At 36.7% G+C, this 16676-nt stretch overlaps 1 protein-coding gene across 4 annotated transcripts in view; it reads left to right on the forward strand.

Moving 5' to 3' along the window:
• The window catches only part of RBM6 (RNA binding motif protein 6), a 99219-nt gene that overhangs the window by 19583 nt on the left and 62960 nt on the right, over window positions 1–16676 (forward strand). For 3 of the 4 annotated variants that reach the window (XM_079155466.1, XM_079155465.1, XM_079155467.1), the window contains exons 3-5: window positions 2934–4194; window positions 6658–6750; window positions 8509–8578. In XM_079155466.1, coding sequence (XP_079011592.1) covers window positions 2934–4194; window positions 6658–6750; window positions 8509–8578 — 1424 coding nt within the window. The remainder of the gene's footprint in view (window positions 1–2933; window positions 4195–6657; window positions 6751–8508; window positions 8579–16676) is intronic. The other variant, XM_079155468.1, reaches the window with a different exon arrangement.

The following is a 16676-nucleotide window of genomic DNA, read 5'->3' on the forward strand; positions in this document are numbered from 1 at the left end:
CTTCAGACATATAGGAAGCGTTCTACCACTGAGCCATTCCCCCAAATCTTATTTTTAAGGTTTCTTTCTTTTTTTTTTTTCCTCCAGTACTGGGCATTGAACCTGGGGTGCTTAACCACTGAGCCACATCTCCAGCCCTTTTTATTTATATTTTATTTAGAGACAGGGTCTCACTGAGTTTCTTAGGTCCTTGATAAGTTGCTGAGGCTGACTTTGAACTTGTGATCTTCCTACATCAGCCCGAGCCACTGAGATAATAGGCATGCGCCACTGTGCCTGGCTTACTTCTAAGATTTTTGACTAGAGGGAGATATAATTTATATAACTTTCTTCTTTTGAGTACTAATTTGAATCAAAAATAGGTATTTTGCCAGATTAGAATCTATAAAATACCGTTATTTATTTATTTATTTATTTTGTATTTTTGTGGTACTAGGGCTTGCACCCAGGGTCTTGTGCATACTAGGCAGGCACTACACCACTGAAGTACTTCCCTAACCCTTAAAATAGTGTTAAGACTCCTATATAGCTGGGCATTGTGGCACATACTTAAAATCACTTCAACTCAAGAGGCTGAGGCAGGACGTTTATAAGTTTGAGGCCAGCCTTGGAAACTTGGGGAGACCCAGTTTCAAAAAATAAAAAGCCTGGGTGCAATGGCACATACCTGTAATCTCAGTGACTCTGGAGAATGAGACGAGAGGATTGCAAGTTCAAGGCCAGCCTCAGCAATTTAATTTAGGCCGTAAACAACTTAGTGAGATTGGTCTCAAAAAATTAAAAGGGGGACTTGGGTTGTAACTCTGTGATAGAGCACTTGCCTAGCATGTGTGAGGTCCTGGGTTCGGTCCTCAGCACCACATTAAAAAATATAATAATAATATAAAGTATTATGTCCATCTACAACAAAAAATATTAAAAAATAAATAAATAAAAAGGGTTGGGGATGTAACTCAGTGGTAAAGCCTCTGGGTTCAATCCTCAGTACCAGAAATAAAATCAATAAAAAGTACTAGAGGTATAGCTTGTTGGTAGAGTGCTCCTCCATTTAATTTCCAATGAGGGGTGTGGGGGTGAATATCTTTATACAATCCCTTACTCTTGATCTACTTTGTCTTAGGAGGATAAAATAATCCTTAGGGCAATACTCAAAGCAGCAGTGTTGGATGTGTTCTGCTCAGAAAATGTTTTGGCACATAAACATACAAATTTTAGGTGCTATCCCTTGTCCCATGAATCTGAGGAGCCTTCAGTCTTTCAGCAGGCTAATTAATAGGACTTGAATGATACATATTTTTCTGTGTTACTAGTGATTGAACCTAGTGGTGCTCTATCACTGAGCTACATCCCCATCCCTTTGTATTTTTTATATTGAGGTGTTCTTGCTATTTTGCCAAGAACTTATAACCTTCCTGCTTCAACCTCCCAGATAGCTGGGATTTCAAGTGTGCATCACTGTACCTGGCTGTTGAATGATTTTTAAGTATAAGAGACACTAAAGCTAATTGTAACATCTTATTTTTGGTGTTAAATTGTGTTTCTTAAGAATACATTTAAACTTGTTCCTCTTATGATGAACATAACTAATGTTAATGGGAGCCAATGGAAGACATTGTGGTCTGAAAATTCATTAAATGTACCTCATTCTTGTGTTTAGGTTAGTGTAGAGTTCTGTTATTACTTTAAAAAGGGGTTGGTAGTGTAACTTTCTTGAACTGAGTAACCCAGAATTAGTTGTTCTTTGGATTTTTTAATAGTGGTATAATCTGAGCTCAGAAGTATCTTAGAATAGAAACTCTGTGTTCTGGAAGGAGAACTGAGTTGGTCTTGATCTCTTAATACTTTTGTTTTACTGCTAAACAGCAGATGACCTTTCAAATAATTTTATGCTTTCCTTTTTCATGTGTCCTTACCCAGGATTCCAAGTGCTTAATTGCTTACTTAAATTCCATAATATCTGACCAAAACCAAAATGAAGGTTAGGGAAAGGGAAGAAGTTGGGTAGTATGAAAGATTGGGCCAGATCTACTGAGTTCTGTAAACTGAGATTGTGAGTTTAATACCATACCTATTTTAAAATACATTTTGTTTCTTTGAAAAGCTAGGCATTGGTATCTGGCATGTCATTTTCTTTGTTTGGGACATGGGAATACTTGTTACTAGGTTGTTTCTAATTTTAAGCTCCTGGAAGCTCTTGCTTAGCTTAGATACCTTACAGATGATTTGTAGCATGATTCTACTTTCTGTGATACCCTTGGGTAGTTATAATACTAAGACCCAGCTGAGAGCACTTTCGGGCAGAGCCACTGTGGAACTGCGATTTAGATGCAGCCAGAGTAATGCTCATCTGATGAACACTGGTTTGCTCCTAATGGTGATGATATATAACCAGTGTTTCTTTGAGGACTGAATCCATTTTAATTGGGTGGTATCCATGCTGTAGTTGTAATAAAATATTTTGGGATGTTACCCCTAGATATAGCAATAGACACTTCCTAAAACTTAGTGTTAAGAAATTTATAGTGCATTGATTTTTCCAATGTATAGGAATCATCATGTTGACCTTGGAATTCTGAGTTCCCTGGCTGTAGGAAATGGACATTTTTGTAGTATGTCACCATTGTTAGCTTATCTGGTATTGCGGATTTTCCCTGTTGCAGGACTGGGTGAAAGCTTTTTCTGCAGCAGTCATGTTGAAAACCTTGTGTTGACTTTCCTCGTGTTCTGAAATGGGAGCATAAAAGTTTACTCCGCCACTTCGTCTTAAAATAGCAAAACTTTGCTGTTTTCTGCAGATCTAGGACCTTGTTACAGAACTCTGAAAAAAAAAAAAATGTTTAAAGAAGAATGTGCTGTGATTAGAGAAGAATATGCTGGTGTGTAGATTTCAAACTCTCTGGACAATATGAATAACACTGTCTTTGTTTCTACAGTGGGAGCCAAGAAGAAAGGTTTGCTCCCGGGTGGAACAGGGATTATCCTCCTCCTCCCCTTAAGAGTCATGCTCAAGAGAGACACTCTGGCAACTTTCCTGGCAGAGATTCACTTCCCTTTGATTTCCAGGGGCATTCGGGGCCTCCCTTTGCAAATGTAGAGGAGCATTCTTTCAGCTATGGAGCTAGAGACGGACCGCATGGTGACTATCGAGGAGGGGAGGGACCTGGACATGATTTCAGGGGGGGAGATTTTTCATCTTCTGATTTCCAGAGCAGAGATTCTTCACAGTTGGACTTCAGGGGTAGGGACATACATTCTGGGGATTTTCGGGATAGAGAAGGGCCACCTATGGACTATAGGGGTGGAGATGGTACTTCTATGGATTATAGAAGTAGGGAGACACCTCATATGAACTACAGAGACAGAGATGCTCACACTGTTGAATTCAGAGGTAGGGATGCTTCTAGGGGCCGGGGCACTTATGATGTAGATTTTAGAGGCCGGGATGGGTCCCATGCAGATTTTAGGGCAAGAGATTTATCAGATTTGGATTTCAGGACCAGAGATCAGTCTCGTTCTGATTTTAGGAATAGAGATATATCTGATTTGGACTTCAGGGATAAAGATGGAACACAGGTGGACTTTAGAGGTCGAGGTTCAGGTACTACTGATCTAGACTTTAGGGACAGGGATACACCACATTCAAATTTCAGAGGTAGACACCGGTCCAGGACTGATCAGGATTTTAGGGGCAGAGAGGTGGGACCTTGTGTGGAATTTAAAGATAGGGAGATGCCTCCTGGGGATCCAAAAATTTTGGATTACATTCAGCCTTCTGCGCAAGATAGAGAACATTCTGGTATCAATGTGAACAAGAGAGAAGAATCCACACATGACCATACAGTAGAAAAGCCTGCTTTTTGTGTTCAGAAGGGAGAATTTGAGCATTCAGAAACAAGAGAAGGAGAAACAAAAGGTGTAGCCTTTGAACATGAATCTCCATCAGACTTTCAGAACAGCCAAAGTCCTATTCAAGACCAAGATAAATCACAGCTTTCTGGAGGTGAACAGAGTTCAGATGCTGGTCTGTTTAAAGAAGGTGATCTGGATTTTCTTGGCCAACAAGACACTGATTACAGAAGCATGGAGTACCGTGATGTGGATCATAGGTTGCCAGGAAGCCAGATATTTGGCTATGGCCAGAGCAAGTCTTTTCCAGAGGGCAAAACTGCCCGAGATGCCCAACGAGACCTTCAGGTATGTTGATGAAGTGGATTGCTTTTTTCCTTTTTCATAAGGCTTTTCTAAAGGACTAAGTATAGAATATAGGACCTTTAGTCCTGATGTCTCATTGTACTACCATTAAAAAGCAAAATTTGTTCAGTCCCCCAGCACTGCAAAACAAAAAGACAAAATTTGGCTGGGCAAGCACCTGTAATCCTAGCAACTGAGGAGGCTGAGGAAGGAGGATTGCAAGTTTGAGACCAGCCTTAGGAACTTATCAAGCCCCTAAGCAATCTGGTCTCAAAATAAAAAATAAAAAGGGCTAAAGTTGTAGCTCAGTGGTAAAGCATTCCTGGGTTCAATTCCTAGTACCCAAAACAAAAACAAACAAACAACAACAATAAAAGGAGACCTTGTCTCAAAATAGAAAAAGTGGATTTTTTATTCACTAGTGAAATGTAGGAATATATATCTCTAAAGAAAGGGACCTTGGTTCAGATAATATTTTTTGAAGTGGGCGGGTACCAGGGATTGAACCCAGGGGCACTTAACCACTGAACCACATTGCCAACCCTTTTTATTTTTTATTTTAAGACAGGGTCTCCCTAAATTGCTTAGGATGTAGCTAAGTTGCAGAGGTTGACTTTGAACTTGTGATCTTGTCTCAACCTCCTAGTTGTGGGATTATAGGTGTGCACCACTGTGCCAAACCATATAATACTTTACATGTGTGTTGATTTATTTTGCTTTATTGTGCTGATTTAAATACCTTGGGACAATTTAGTTTGAAAGTAATTATTTTTGGGAAGTGATTCTCACAATTCTTCTATAGTTAATTATTATGATTTAGGATTCATTTTCTTATTTAAACTTGGACGACCTAGAAGTCTTTCTGCAGTCATGAAGGTGATGTTAAAAATTGTAATTTTGTTTGGGGTTGTGGCTCAGTGGTAGAGTGCTTGCCTAGCACATGTGAGGCACTGGGTTCGATTCTCAGCACCATATAAAAATTAAAAAAAGATATTAAAATTTTTTTAAAGTTGTAATCTGGGCTGGGGTTGTGACTCAGTGGTAAAGTGCTTGCCTAGCATGTGTGAGGCACTGGATTTGATTCTCAGCACTGCATGTGAATAAATTAAAAAAAACAAAAACAAAAACAAAAGAACTGGGCATGGTGCTGCATATCTGTAATCCCAGTGACTTGGGAGGTCAAGAGTATTGTGAGTTCAAAGCCAACCTCAGCAGAAAGTGAGGTGCTAAGACCCTGTCTCTAAATAAAATACAAAATAGGGCTGGAGATGTGTCTCAGTGGTCAAGTGCCACTGAGTTCAATCCCCAGTACCCAAAAAAAAAAAGGTTCATCAACAACTTAAAAAAAAGAAAAGTTATTATAAGTGGTTAACTTAATTAACTTTAAATGTTATGTTTCTAAGCAAGGAAGTTTACTTTTACATTTGCAATTTAATAAGAAAATGTTATCTTTTAAAAATATTTTTAGTTGTAGATGGACACAATACCTTTATTTTGTTTATTTAGCTTTTTTAAAAAAAAATTTTTTTAATGTGGTGCTGGGAATTGAACCTAGTACCTCATGCATGCTAGGTGAGTGCTCTACCACTGAGCCACAACTCAGCCTAGAAAATGTTATCTTTAAAATAGATTTTATCAATTTCTATTTTGGTTTCTGTTATTTTGGACAGTGATCTTAATATTACCTAATAATGAGTTTTGAGAATGTTAGAGTCTGGCGACCACATAATTATTATCTAACTCAGTCTGTTTTCAAAAGTAAAAGAAGACACTGTTGATTTACCTAGGCAATAAGCTTAACTAGGAGATAGGATCATTTAGTTACAGGAGACTTTTTCTCAAAAGTTAAATCCTTTCTATAATTTTTGAAATAGAGTTGGAGCTAAGACTTGTATAAGTATGAAGAGTACAGATTTCTCTGAATTATACTCTTCTATTGTATGGTTTCTACTTACAAAATCTTTTGGCTTTTTCTGAAATTTATTTGTAAGAAGTCATCTTTATTAAATGACATCTGGCTCAAATTTCTCTTTTTGCTATTTGCTCATTCAGGAAAAAAATACAGTTTTGAGAATAGTAGGGTTTGGTTTTTTTTTTTTTTTTTTGTATAAAAGTCCTATTGAGGGTTGTTTCTTTCTCTCTCTTTTTGGTGCTGGGGATTGAAACTCAGAGCCTGTGTACACTGAGCAAGTGCTCTCACTTAAACTCCCAACCCAGTATTGTTTTTCTTTATGTTCTATTTTACAATTTCAAAACTCCTTCACTGAGCCTGGGTTATAATTCACTTGTAATACAAGGATTTGAAGTCAATATTTAGAACTCAGAATAATACAGTCGTATTTTTTCATACCTTCACATGATTAAAGTCATTTTCATTTTTGATCCTGAATACCTATATTTCATGTTACTTCACTTTCACACAGAAATATATTTATTTGTGAAATAATTTTACATTCTGAATTTAAGGATCAAGATTACAGGACTGGCACAAGTGAGGAGAAGAAGCCTAGCAGGTTTATTCGATTAAGTGGGGTGCCTGAAAATGCCACAAAAGAAGAGGTGAGGCATGTGTTTTTTCTGTCTCTGTGTCTCTGTCAATTAAATTTTTAACTTTATTTGAAAAATTATGGATTCACAGGAAAGTACAAAGAAACATACAGGGAGGAAAAACATGTGTATTCTTTACCCAGTCTCCCCCAGTGTTAACATCTTGCATAACTATAGTATGTATAAACCGGGAATTGACTTTGGTATAATCCATAGAGCTTATTCAGATTGTACTAGTTATATATGTATTCACTGAGGCGAGGTTTGTAAAACCATGACAAATGGTAGCTATATTCAGACTGGTAATCATCTGGTAGGACGTATTATTTCAGGAATGCATAGATAGAGATGCTGATAGTGCTTGCCTAGTATTTGTGAGGCACTGGGTTTGATTCTCAGCACCGCATATAAATAAGTAAAATAAAGGTCCATTGACAGCTAAAAAAAAAAAAAAAAAAAAGCTGATTTATAGAGGTAAAAGCTAGAAGCTGCCTATCTGCTCAGTTGTAAAGGGTTGACTGACTAAACTTATGGCAGAACTTATGGAAGAATTGGTCAGAATATTGCAACAGGAGCTAACAGTGCTTATTCTGTGCCAGGCATTGTGTAATGCTTATAAGCATTAATTCTCATAATGTTCATGAATAGGTTTTTTTTTTTTTTTTTTTCTTTTTTTTTGTTGGGGGGGGGCGTGGATATCCTCCTCTTTTTTTCTTCTTTGAGACAAGGTCTTGGCTAAGTTGCTTAGAGCCAAGCTAAGTTGCTGAGGCTAACCTTGAACTTATGGTCCTCGTGCCTCAGCCTCCTAAGTAACTGAGTTTACAGGTGTGTGCCCTCCTGTCCAGTATGAGTAGGTATTCTTAATTCATTTAATGCAAGTGTTAAGTACTACAGGTTGAAGATTCCTTTTCTGAAATGCTTGGAATCAGAAGTATTTCAGATTTAGGGGCTTTGGGTTTGTGAGTTTTGGAGTAGACTTTACTGATTGAGCATCCCTAATATGAAAATCTGAAATCCAAAATGCTGCAAAATCTGAAGCTTTTTGGAATTTTGGATTCCAGATTTTTGGATTAAGGATTCAACCTATATTGTGTTCCAGGCAGGCACTGAATGATACAGCAGTGAATAATATAGAGTCACTGCCTTCATCAATAACACAGAAGCAAACAAAAGATAGGTAACATTTTGAAGCAGTGATACATTTTCTGAAGAAGACTAAAGGTTAGGGCTGGGGATGTAACTAGTAGAGTACTTGCCTAGCATGTACAAGGTCCTGGGTTTGATCCCCAGTACAACAACAACAACAACAAAAAGATATAGAATGTCACTTTAGATTGGGCAGTTAGGGAAGGTATCACTGAAGAAGTGACATTTGTAGTGAGAGAACAGCTCATTTGAATATAAAGAAAAAACTGATCAGACCAAATTACTGTGACTCTGGACTGGTTGAGCTTAGTGCATCATTTTATGTTTAACAGATAAAGTAGGCACTAAAAGATTACACAGCAAGTGAGCAGGAGATGCTTGGAAGGCATCTTGAGCTTGAGCCCTTGAAGGTTATGCTCTTCTTATTTTCTTATACACTTGGGAATTTTTGAATAAGCATGTTCTACTCATTCGGCACTTTTTGAATGTCTTGTGTACATGGTTTAATTTTGCCTTTATAAAATAATCATAACTTTATGTAGAATAAAAACTAGTAGGGAAAATATAAAATTCACTCTTTGAATATGATTTGTATTATTACGTGTAAATGCCAATTTCTTGTAGATTCTTAATGCCTTTCGGACTCCTGATGACATGCCTATAAAGGAGTTGCAGTTAAAGGAGTATAACACAGGTGAGTTTCTTTATCTGCATGTGGCCTTGGGTTAGGAAGGGTCTTTGTCAGATCTCTGCATCATGTGCTACTTAAAATTTTTTTAAAGAAACCACAATTAAGATTTCCAGAAGCTTCCTGTTGGTGCCTTCAAATAATATCCAGCTTTAGTCTTAGCTGGTTCTTTGTGGATGTTTGTCCACACATGGTCGATGAGGATGCATGTTCGAGTTCTTCTGAATTCCTATGAGATATAAAGTGAGTGTTGCAGCATCTGTTCCTGAATATATTTTATATAATTAAATTATTAAACTTTGTTTGTTCTTCATGGTGGTGGAATGCTTACATTTGAGTCTAGGATTTACTAATTTGTTGAATATAAAATTTTACATTTCCTTGCTTCAAAGTGAAATTTACCAGTTTCCACAGAGACTACCAATTAGTGTTTTCTTGAATTTTCATTCTTGCTTTGAGAACAAAATCCTGAAATAGCTGTTTTGTTGAAATCCATGAATAGATCCAGAAGAGCTTTCTCTTTGACCTCTAGTCTATGGTCTGATGAAACTTGACAGAATATACTCATAGTATTTCAGAGTATCAAATTTGGTCAGTTCTTTCAAATCTTATTATAGAAAAAGTAGTCAAAAGTGAAATACTAAGCACTCAAGGTTTTGACCAATATTTTTAGGACTGCATAATATGAAATGGTTTATAAAGTAATCTCTTAAGTGATCTGTTTGTAGAATTCAAAATTGAAGAAAGACATTAATCTCATAAAACATAGAATTACAGTAATCCAGCTAAGGAAATCTTCAAGTTAAAAGGATATATTATTTTTGAGGATATAGTTTATTTTTAAACAATTTACCATTAAATGGAATTTTTGCATTAGGTCGTTATTTCTTTAAATGGGATTCATAGAAGAAATTTATCCACAAAAGTAAATTTTATGCTTGAAAGAATATGGTATTTGTGTTAAGTTCAGTAAGTGTGTTTTTCTGCAGTTTGTGAATAAACTTAGAAATATTATTATCAGAAAGTCAATTATTTCTTTGTTTTAGAAACATCAACCCTGGATTTGAGACACATGACTAAGAGTAGTTACGTTGTTGTTCTTGCACATCTCAATTTCATTGGTTTTATTTATTATTTATTTATTTTTTGCGTGTGTCTCATATGTGCCTTTCTTTGGAAACAAAAGGTAGAATTTACAGGCTAGCGATACTGTTTAACTCTCAGAGTGATAGCCTCAGCTTCAATCTTGTGTCACAAATTGTGCTGTAATTAAGTTTTGATGTATTTGGAAAAAAAGTGTATTAATGTTTAAATAGCAGCAGTTCAAACTTCAGTTTCTTTTGTAGTCATTGACTTTCTATTTAAATTGTCAGATTTGTTAGCACAGTAAATTTTTTTCCTTTGTTTTTTAGATACACATGACAGTATGTTTTGACATATTATACATACATGGAGTATAACTTCCCATTCTTGTGGTTTTCATCATGTGGAAAAATTACATTGATATACAGGGTCTAAAGGGGAGGTTCTTAAATTTGCTGCCTGTAGTAGCTACTAGAATTTTAATTGACAGATAAAAAACATTTTATACATGTGAAATAATCCAGAACAGTGTTTTTTTATTAAAAAAGGCATTTTATTATATGAAGTGATATGTACTTTGTAATTTCTTTCTTTTAATGAAAGAATTGGTCCATGTTACCAATGTTAACATCTTTTTGTGAATGAACTTTTGAAAATTTCAGTCAGATCATGTTACTCCTATGCCTAAAACCCTCTAATGGCTTTCCATCTCACTTGGAAGAAATTCCCAACTCCTTATTCTGACATAACAAAGCCCTGCATGAACTGGCCCTTGGCTATTTGTCTGACTTCACCCTTTACTGCTTTTTACTTGCCCTGTTACACTGTAGCCACACTGAGCTTTACTCTGGCCCTTTACTAGTACATACTTCCTTCTGTGTCAGAGCCTTTGCTCTGCCCTTGATTTTGATCCTCACTTATCTTCTGGGGTTTAGTTCTTGTCTTCAGTTTCACCTTTCTGAAGCCTAACCTCACCATCTAATTTAAACACCCTGTAGTCATTTTTCATTATATTCTTGTGCATTGGTCTATCACTCTGATATTTTGCTTGATGGTTTTGTGTATCTTCATGGCAGCAGGAACCTTTTATGAATTGTTCTCTCCTGTTTCCCCAGTGCCTGGCACTTGGTTGGTTCTTAGTATACATGAAGTAGATAAGTATCTGTGATATATGTGGAGAACAGTTGTGATTTCAGGTGAAGAGCATTAAAGGGTAGTTTAGGTTGCATGGCAATACAACTTAGGTTTTGTATATCTGCCGAAGAATGTGTCTTGGAACAACCAGATGTTCTGAGAATTTTAGCATTTACTCGTTACAAGATCATGTGTAACCCACCAGATGTGGTGGCGCACACCTGTAATCCCAGCAGTTTGGGAGACCGAGGCAGTAGGATCATAAGTTCAAAGCCAGCCTCAGCAACTTAGCAAGTCCTAAGAAACTCAGTGAGACCCTGTCTCTAAATAAAATATTAAAAAAGGGCTGGGAATGTTGCTCAGTGGTTAAGCACCCCGGGTTCAATTCTAGGGTGTATCAGAAAGAAAAGAAGATCATGTGTAAACTCAGTGGTAAAGATGACTTTTATAAAGAAAAATGGCAGTCAGATTTTTAGAATAAAGAGTCCATGCTAGAGGATGTGCTCATAAAAGGGGAATTGTTGGGTAGAGTTCATCCTTTTAGTTGAAGTAATGAGCTCTGTAACAGAAAAGATTAATGACTATTCTCTGACTCTAGTAATGTGTTCATTTTTGTCCCATTTGGAGCTATGTATATATATAGGGTCACTAGGGTCCAGAAGCTGAGGTATTAAATTAATTTACAAATTTTTCTGGTTATAGAAATGAAATGTCGTAGATAGGTCATATATGAATTACTATCGCCTAAGGGGGTGAATACTCAGACATAATACTTGTGGAGCAAAATCTATGGCCATTCTAACAGGACTAAAATGAAGACTGTAAAGAGATTCAATGGGGGCTGGGGAGATAGCTCAGTCGGTGGAGTGCTTGCCTTGTAAGCACAAGGCCCTGGGTTCGATCTCCAGCACCATAAATATATAAATAAATAAATAAATGAATAAATAAATAAATAAATAAATAAGATTCAATGTAGGCCAAGATTTGCCTCAAAACACTTAGCTGAAGAATTAACAAAAACTTGATATCTAAGTGATTTGGGGATTTTGGAATTGTAGATAAGGGATTGTGATCTATATATGTCCTATATATTTGAGTTTTTCATTTGTCATTTGCAAATATATTATAACCCCCCTTAATTATAAATTACCTTGTTATAATTATATTTCTGGAAAAAGTATCAGAAATAAAATGATTTTTGGTGATTGGACTAATAAGCTGTGGTATATCGTATGTATGATGGAATACTCTGCAGCAATAAAATTGAAGAAGCTACTCATGCACATAATAGCATGGTTGGTTCTTGATGTTATTATGCTGAGTGAAAGAAACCAGACTCAAAAGCCTGTATGCAGTGGCATAAGAAGGAGTGAAATGCTGATATGTGTTACAACTTGGATGAGCCTTGAAAACCTTATGAAAGAAGCAGACAGAAAGCCATATATTGTATGGTTCTTGAAATATCCACAAAGAGAGAGAGCATGTGATAAGTGGGTTATAAGAGATATCTCTCCTCTAGGAGAGATAATCCTCTCCCAGAGGCTGGGCAAATGATGAGTGACTGCTTAACAGATATAGAATTTGCTTTGGAGTTATAAAAATGTTCGGAAACCAGATAGTGGTGATGGTTGCACACCCTTTTGAGTGTACTGAATGCTGTTGAATGTAGACATTAAAATGGTGCATTTTGTGTTATGTGTCACTTTTGGGGATGGGGTGTTTTGTTATGTTGCCCAGATTGCTTTCAAATTACTGGGCTCAAGTGATCTTGTTTTAGCCTCCCGGTGTCTGGGACCACAGGCATGTGTCACCTTATCTGGCTGTTTTTTGTTTTTTTCTTTTAAAGACTATACATTATGTGATTCTTCTTGTGATGTTCTGGAAAAGGTAGAATTTTAGGGATAGAAAATAATGGTTGCCAGAATGTTGGTGCTGACTGAGGTAGAAGTATGCGAGAGTTTTTGAGTATAATAGAATTTTTTTTTATCTTGATTGTGGTAGTGGTCTATCAATGTTAAATTCACTGACATTGGTATTACTATGGTTATGTTAGAGAAGTCAAGAACCATGATATATGAACTTTCTTTGGCTTAAAATAAATATTTGCTGTATCTGATAGGAGGGAAGAAGAGAGTAATATTAGAGGGGCAAAATGTTACCAAGTTAAATCTAGATAAAGTGGATTATGTTTTCCTTTTACTATTATTCTTGCAAGTTCTTTGTAATTTGGAAATTCCAATAAAGTGTAAAATGGAGCTAGGCATGGTGATGTACCCTTGTCATCCCAGCATCTTGGGAGACTGAATTAAGAGATCACAAGTTCAAAGCCAGCGTCAGCAACTTAATGAGACCCTGTCTCTAAATAAAATATAAAAAAGGGCTGGGGATGTGACTCAGTGGTTAAGTGCCTCTGGGTTTTAATTCCTGGTACCCCCCCAAAAAAAAAATTTGTAAAATGGACATAAAACTGAAATATCTTATTTTAAAATGTTATTTATTTATTCATTCATTTTGCCGAACTGGTGATTTAGACAGGGTCTCACTAAATCGCTGAGGCTTGCTTCAAACTTGGCAATCCTCCCATCTTGGCCTCCCTTGTAACTGGGATTATAGTTGTGCACCCCCATGCCTCATGCTGATTTATTTTATTTTTATTTTATATTTGGTACTGGGGATAGAATCCCAGGGCCTGGTGTGTGGTAGCAAGCACTCTGCCACTGAACTATAATAACTAAATGATGAGCAGAAACCTTGCAAGCTAAAGACTATAATGAATAGCTTCTATCAACAAGTGATTCTAAGAGTAGGTTCTAGATAGCAGCATCATATCCATTCATTTGTTAGAAATCCATATTCTCAGACTGTACCCTAGATCTACCAAATCACAAACTCGAGGTGGGGCTCAGCAATCTGTGGTTTAAAAAGGCCTCCAATTGATTCTAATGTACCCTGAATTGTGAGAACCACTGCATTTGATAACTGTTTAGATTCTATATTTTTGTACTGAGGATTGAATTTAGGGGTACATTATCACTGACCTACACCCCCAGTCCTTTTTATTTTTTGTGGTGCCGGGGACTGAACCCAGGGCGTTATGCATGCAAGGCAAGCACTCTACCAGCTGAGCTATATCCCCAGCCCTTAGTTTTTATTTTGATACAGGTTCTTGCTAAGTTACATGATAAATTGCCGAAACTGGCATTGACCTTGTGATCTTCCTGGAATTACAGGTGTGTGCCACTGCACTCAGCTAGATTCTTTATTCTAGAATTTTTTGCACACTTTAAAAATGACTCAAGCTGATGTGGTGGTTTAATCCCCAGTACCAAAAGTAAATAAATAAATAAATAACAATTAAAAAGTGGCAGTGCACATTTTGCAGTTTTTTTTTTTTGGCATTTATAGAATAAACAGGTAAACACTTTTAGTTTTAGTTTTTAGGTAGAAACTGACCATAGGCTGATTGGAAAATACTGCATTTACTTGTTGCATCTCTAAAACTTGAAAAGTTTCTGCCTTCCTCCAAGAGCCTTACCCAGTTTTATTACCACATTTGGAACATATGTTAATAGGTAACTTTAAGGAAAGATGGCTAAGCTTAAAAAAATAAAAATGTAAAGATTCCAGGAGGTGGATTTAGGGCCAGGTCAATCTTATGGAGGCAATGGATGGCTGACCTAGAGAAGAATTCCATGATTTGGTGCTGGAGAGATCAGGTAAGCTTGGGGAAGAGGGCCTGGAAGTTGGGTTAAATTTAGTCATTTTTTGGAATGACCTGAGGTTTGTCTTATTTATTTTAAAATCCCCCACCCAAAGACTTTTTTTCAGTAGAAAGTTCTGTTAATGAATTATGAGTATCTTGTGACCCTTAACTTCATTTTAAGGGATTACCTCTCTTATGAAAGATTACCTTTGTATTGATTCTGGGAATGGAAAACTTGTCTACTTTAATATACATACTTTTTGTTTTGTTTTGTTTTGTTTTAAAGGTACTAGGGATGGAACCTAGGGCCTCAAGCATGCCAGGCACATACTCTACCATTGAACTATATCCCCATCCCTTTTTATTTTTATTAATAGGATCTCTCTCAGTTGCTGAGGCTGGCTTTGAACTTGTGATCCTCCTGCCTCAATCTTCTGAGTTGCTGGGATTATTGGTGTGCCCACTGTGCCCAATCTGGTCATAATATATTTTGAACCTCATTAAGTGATATGTTGGCTGCTGCAGAATAGGGGTTTTTTGGACTCTTAAGGAAGTAATAGTTTAAAGTTACTGTGGACTGCAGGAATAATAAGGTACTAAACTTTAGTGTCTAAGGGAAGTGTGAGATTTAGTTCTGTCAGCTAGGGAAGGGAAGGGTGACCTAAGAGGAGTTCAAATGTCTTTTTAGGGCTTGATTAAGACTATTGACTTTTCAGGAATTGCTGATACTTCTTCCTTTCTTTTCCTTTTCTCCTCCTCCTCTTCCTTCCTTTGCCTGTTCCTTTCTTTTTCCCTCTCCTTCATTCTCCTCTTCCTTTTTGCTGTCCTGGGTGTCAAATCCAGGGCTTCATGCATGCTAGGTAAGTGTTCTACACCAAGCTACTTTGCAGCCCAGCTGCTGACTTTAAAGTATAGAATCTTAGTATTATTTGGGAAAGCAAGACTTTAGGATTACTGGTTTAATTTAACAGCCTTTAGTTAACTTTTCTGACATCTAGATGAAATTCACTTTCTTTCCTGGATACTAACTCATTCTTTAGCTTGAGCTCCTTTATTGAAACCCCTTAAGTTAACAGGGATTGGTTAGTTGGCAGTTTTAACACTATCATGGACTTTTATTGGCTCTCTGTATGCTACCTCTCTTTGGGACTTTTACTTGTTCAGTCTCATTCTTGATCTGAGAATGAGACATCTTTAAAACCCTCTTTATTCATAAATAAGGACCACCAGATTGGTGATTTTGAGTTGGTGACTTATGTTACCTTAGAAGTCTTTACCTAAACCACACATAACATCTGGAGTTGGAAAAGGTAGCTCTTTAGAGAATACAGCATGACAGTGATGAGCAGAACATTTCAACTGGTTTTTGCTTTTCTTTTTACTGATAGTGTTAAATTACTATTCTATTTTGGAGGGTAGTCCTTTTCTGAATAGATTTTGAAGTTATCTGTTTGATTTATGTGTAATATGATTTAGAAAAGGGACTGTTCTATGCTCTGCTACTCCTCTCTTCCTTTTTTTTTTTTTCTTATGTCCATCAGGATGTTTCCAGATTCACAGGAGATAATTTGCTTTGGACAGAGTATCTCAAAATACTGCCATACTTCTTATTTCTTTGTTCAGCTTTTTCAGTGGTAAAAAAGAAATGTTTAAAATCACAAAGTTGTGGGCCTGGGGTTGTGACTCAGTGGTAGAGCGCTTGCCTAGCTTATATGAGGCACTGGGTTTGATTCTCAGCACCACATATAAATGAATAAAATAAAGGTCTGTCAACATCTAAAAATGTTTTTTTTTTAAATCATGAAGTCTTTTGGCTTTCAGCAGAGCACAGTTTCCTCCCTCTCAGAGGTCTTATACTTTTATTTATTTATTTTTTCTGGTGCCATGTAAGAAAATCCAGGGGCTGTGGGTGTAGCTTAGTGAATGAGCTCATGCTTAGCATGTGTGAGGCTATGGTTTACATCCTCAATACGCACACAAAAGGAAAAAAAATAACAAAACAAAAAATCTGGGTTCTTAAAGACTGGGTAGTTGGAGTAATGGTAGGAAAGAGGAGCATGTTCAATTGTTGGGTGTTTTTGGTTTTTGTCTTTTCTCAGATTAAATGCTATACCCATGGGCTTTCAATTCCTCTTTAAAGTAATCCCTTTTTAAAGTTTGTATTTGAGACCACACCAGTCTCAC

This window comes from Sciurus vulgaris (genome assembly GCF_902686455.1).
Source record: "Sciurus vulgaris genome assembly, chromosome: 10".
NCBI classification, from domain to species: domain Eukaryota; kingdom Metazoa; phylum Chordata; class Mammalia; order Rodentia; family Sciuridae; genus Sciurus; species Sciurus vulgaris.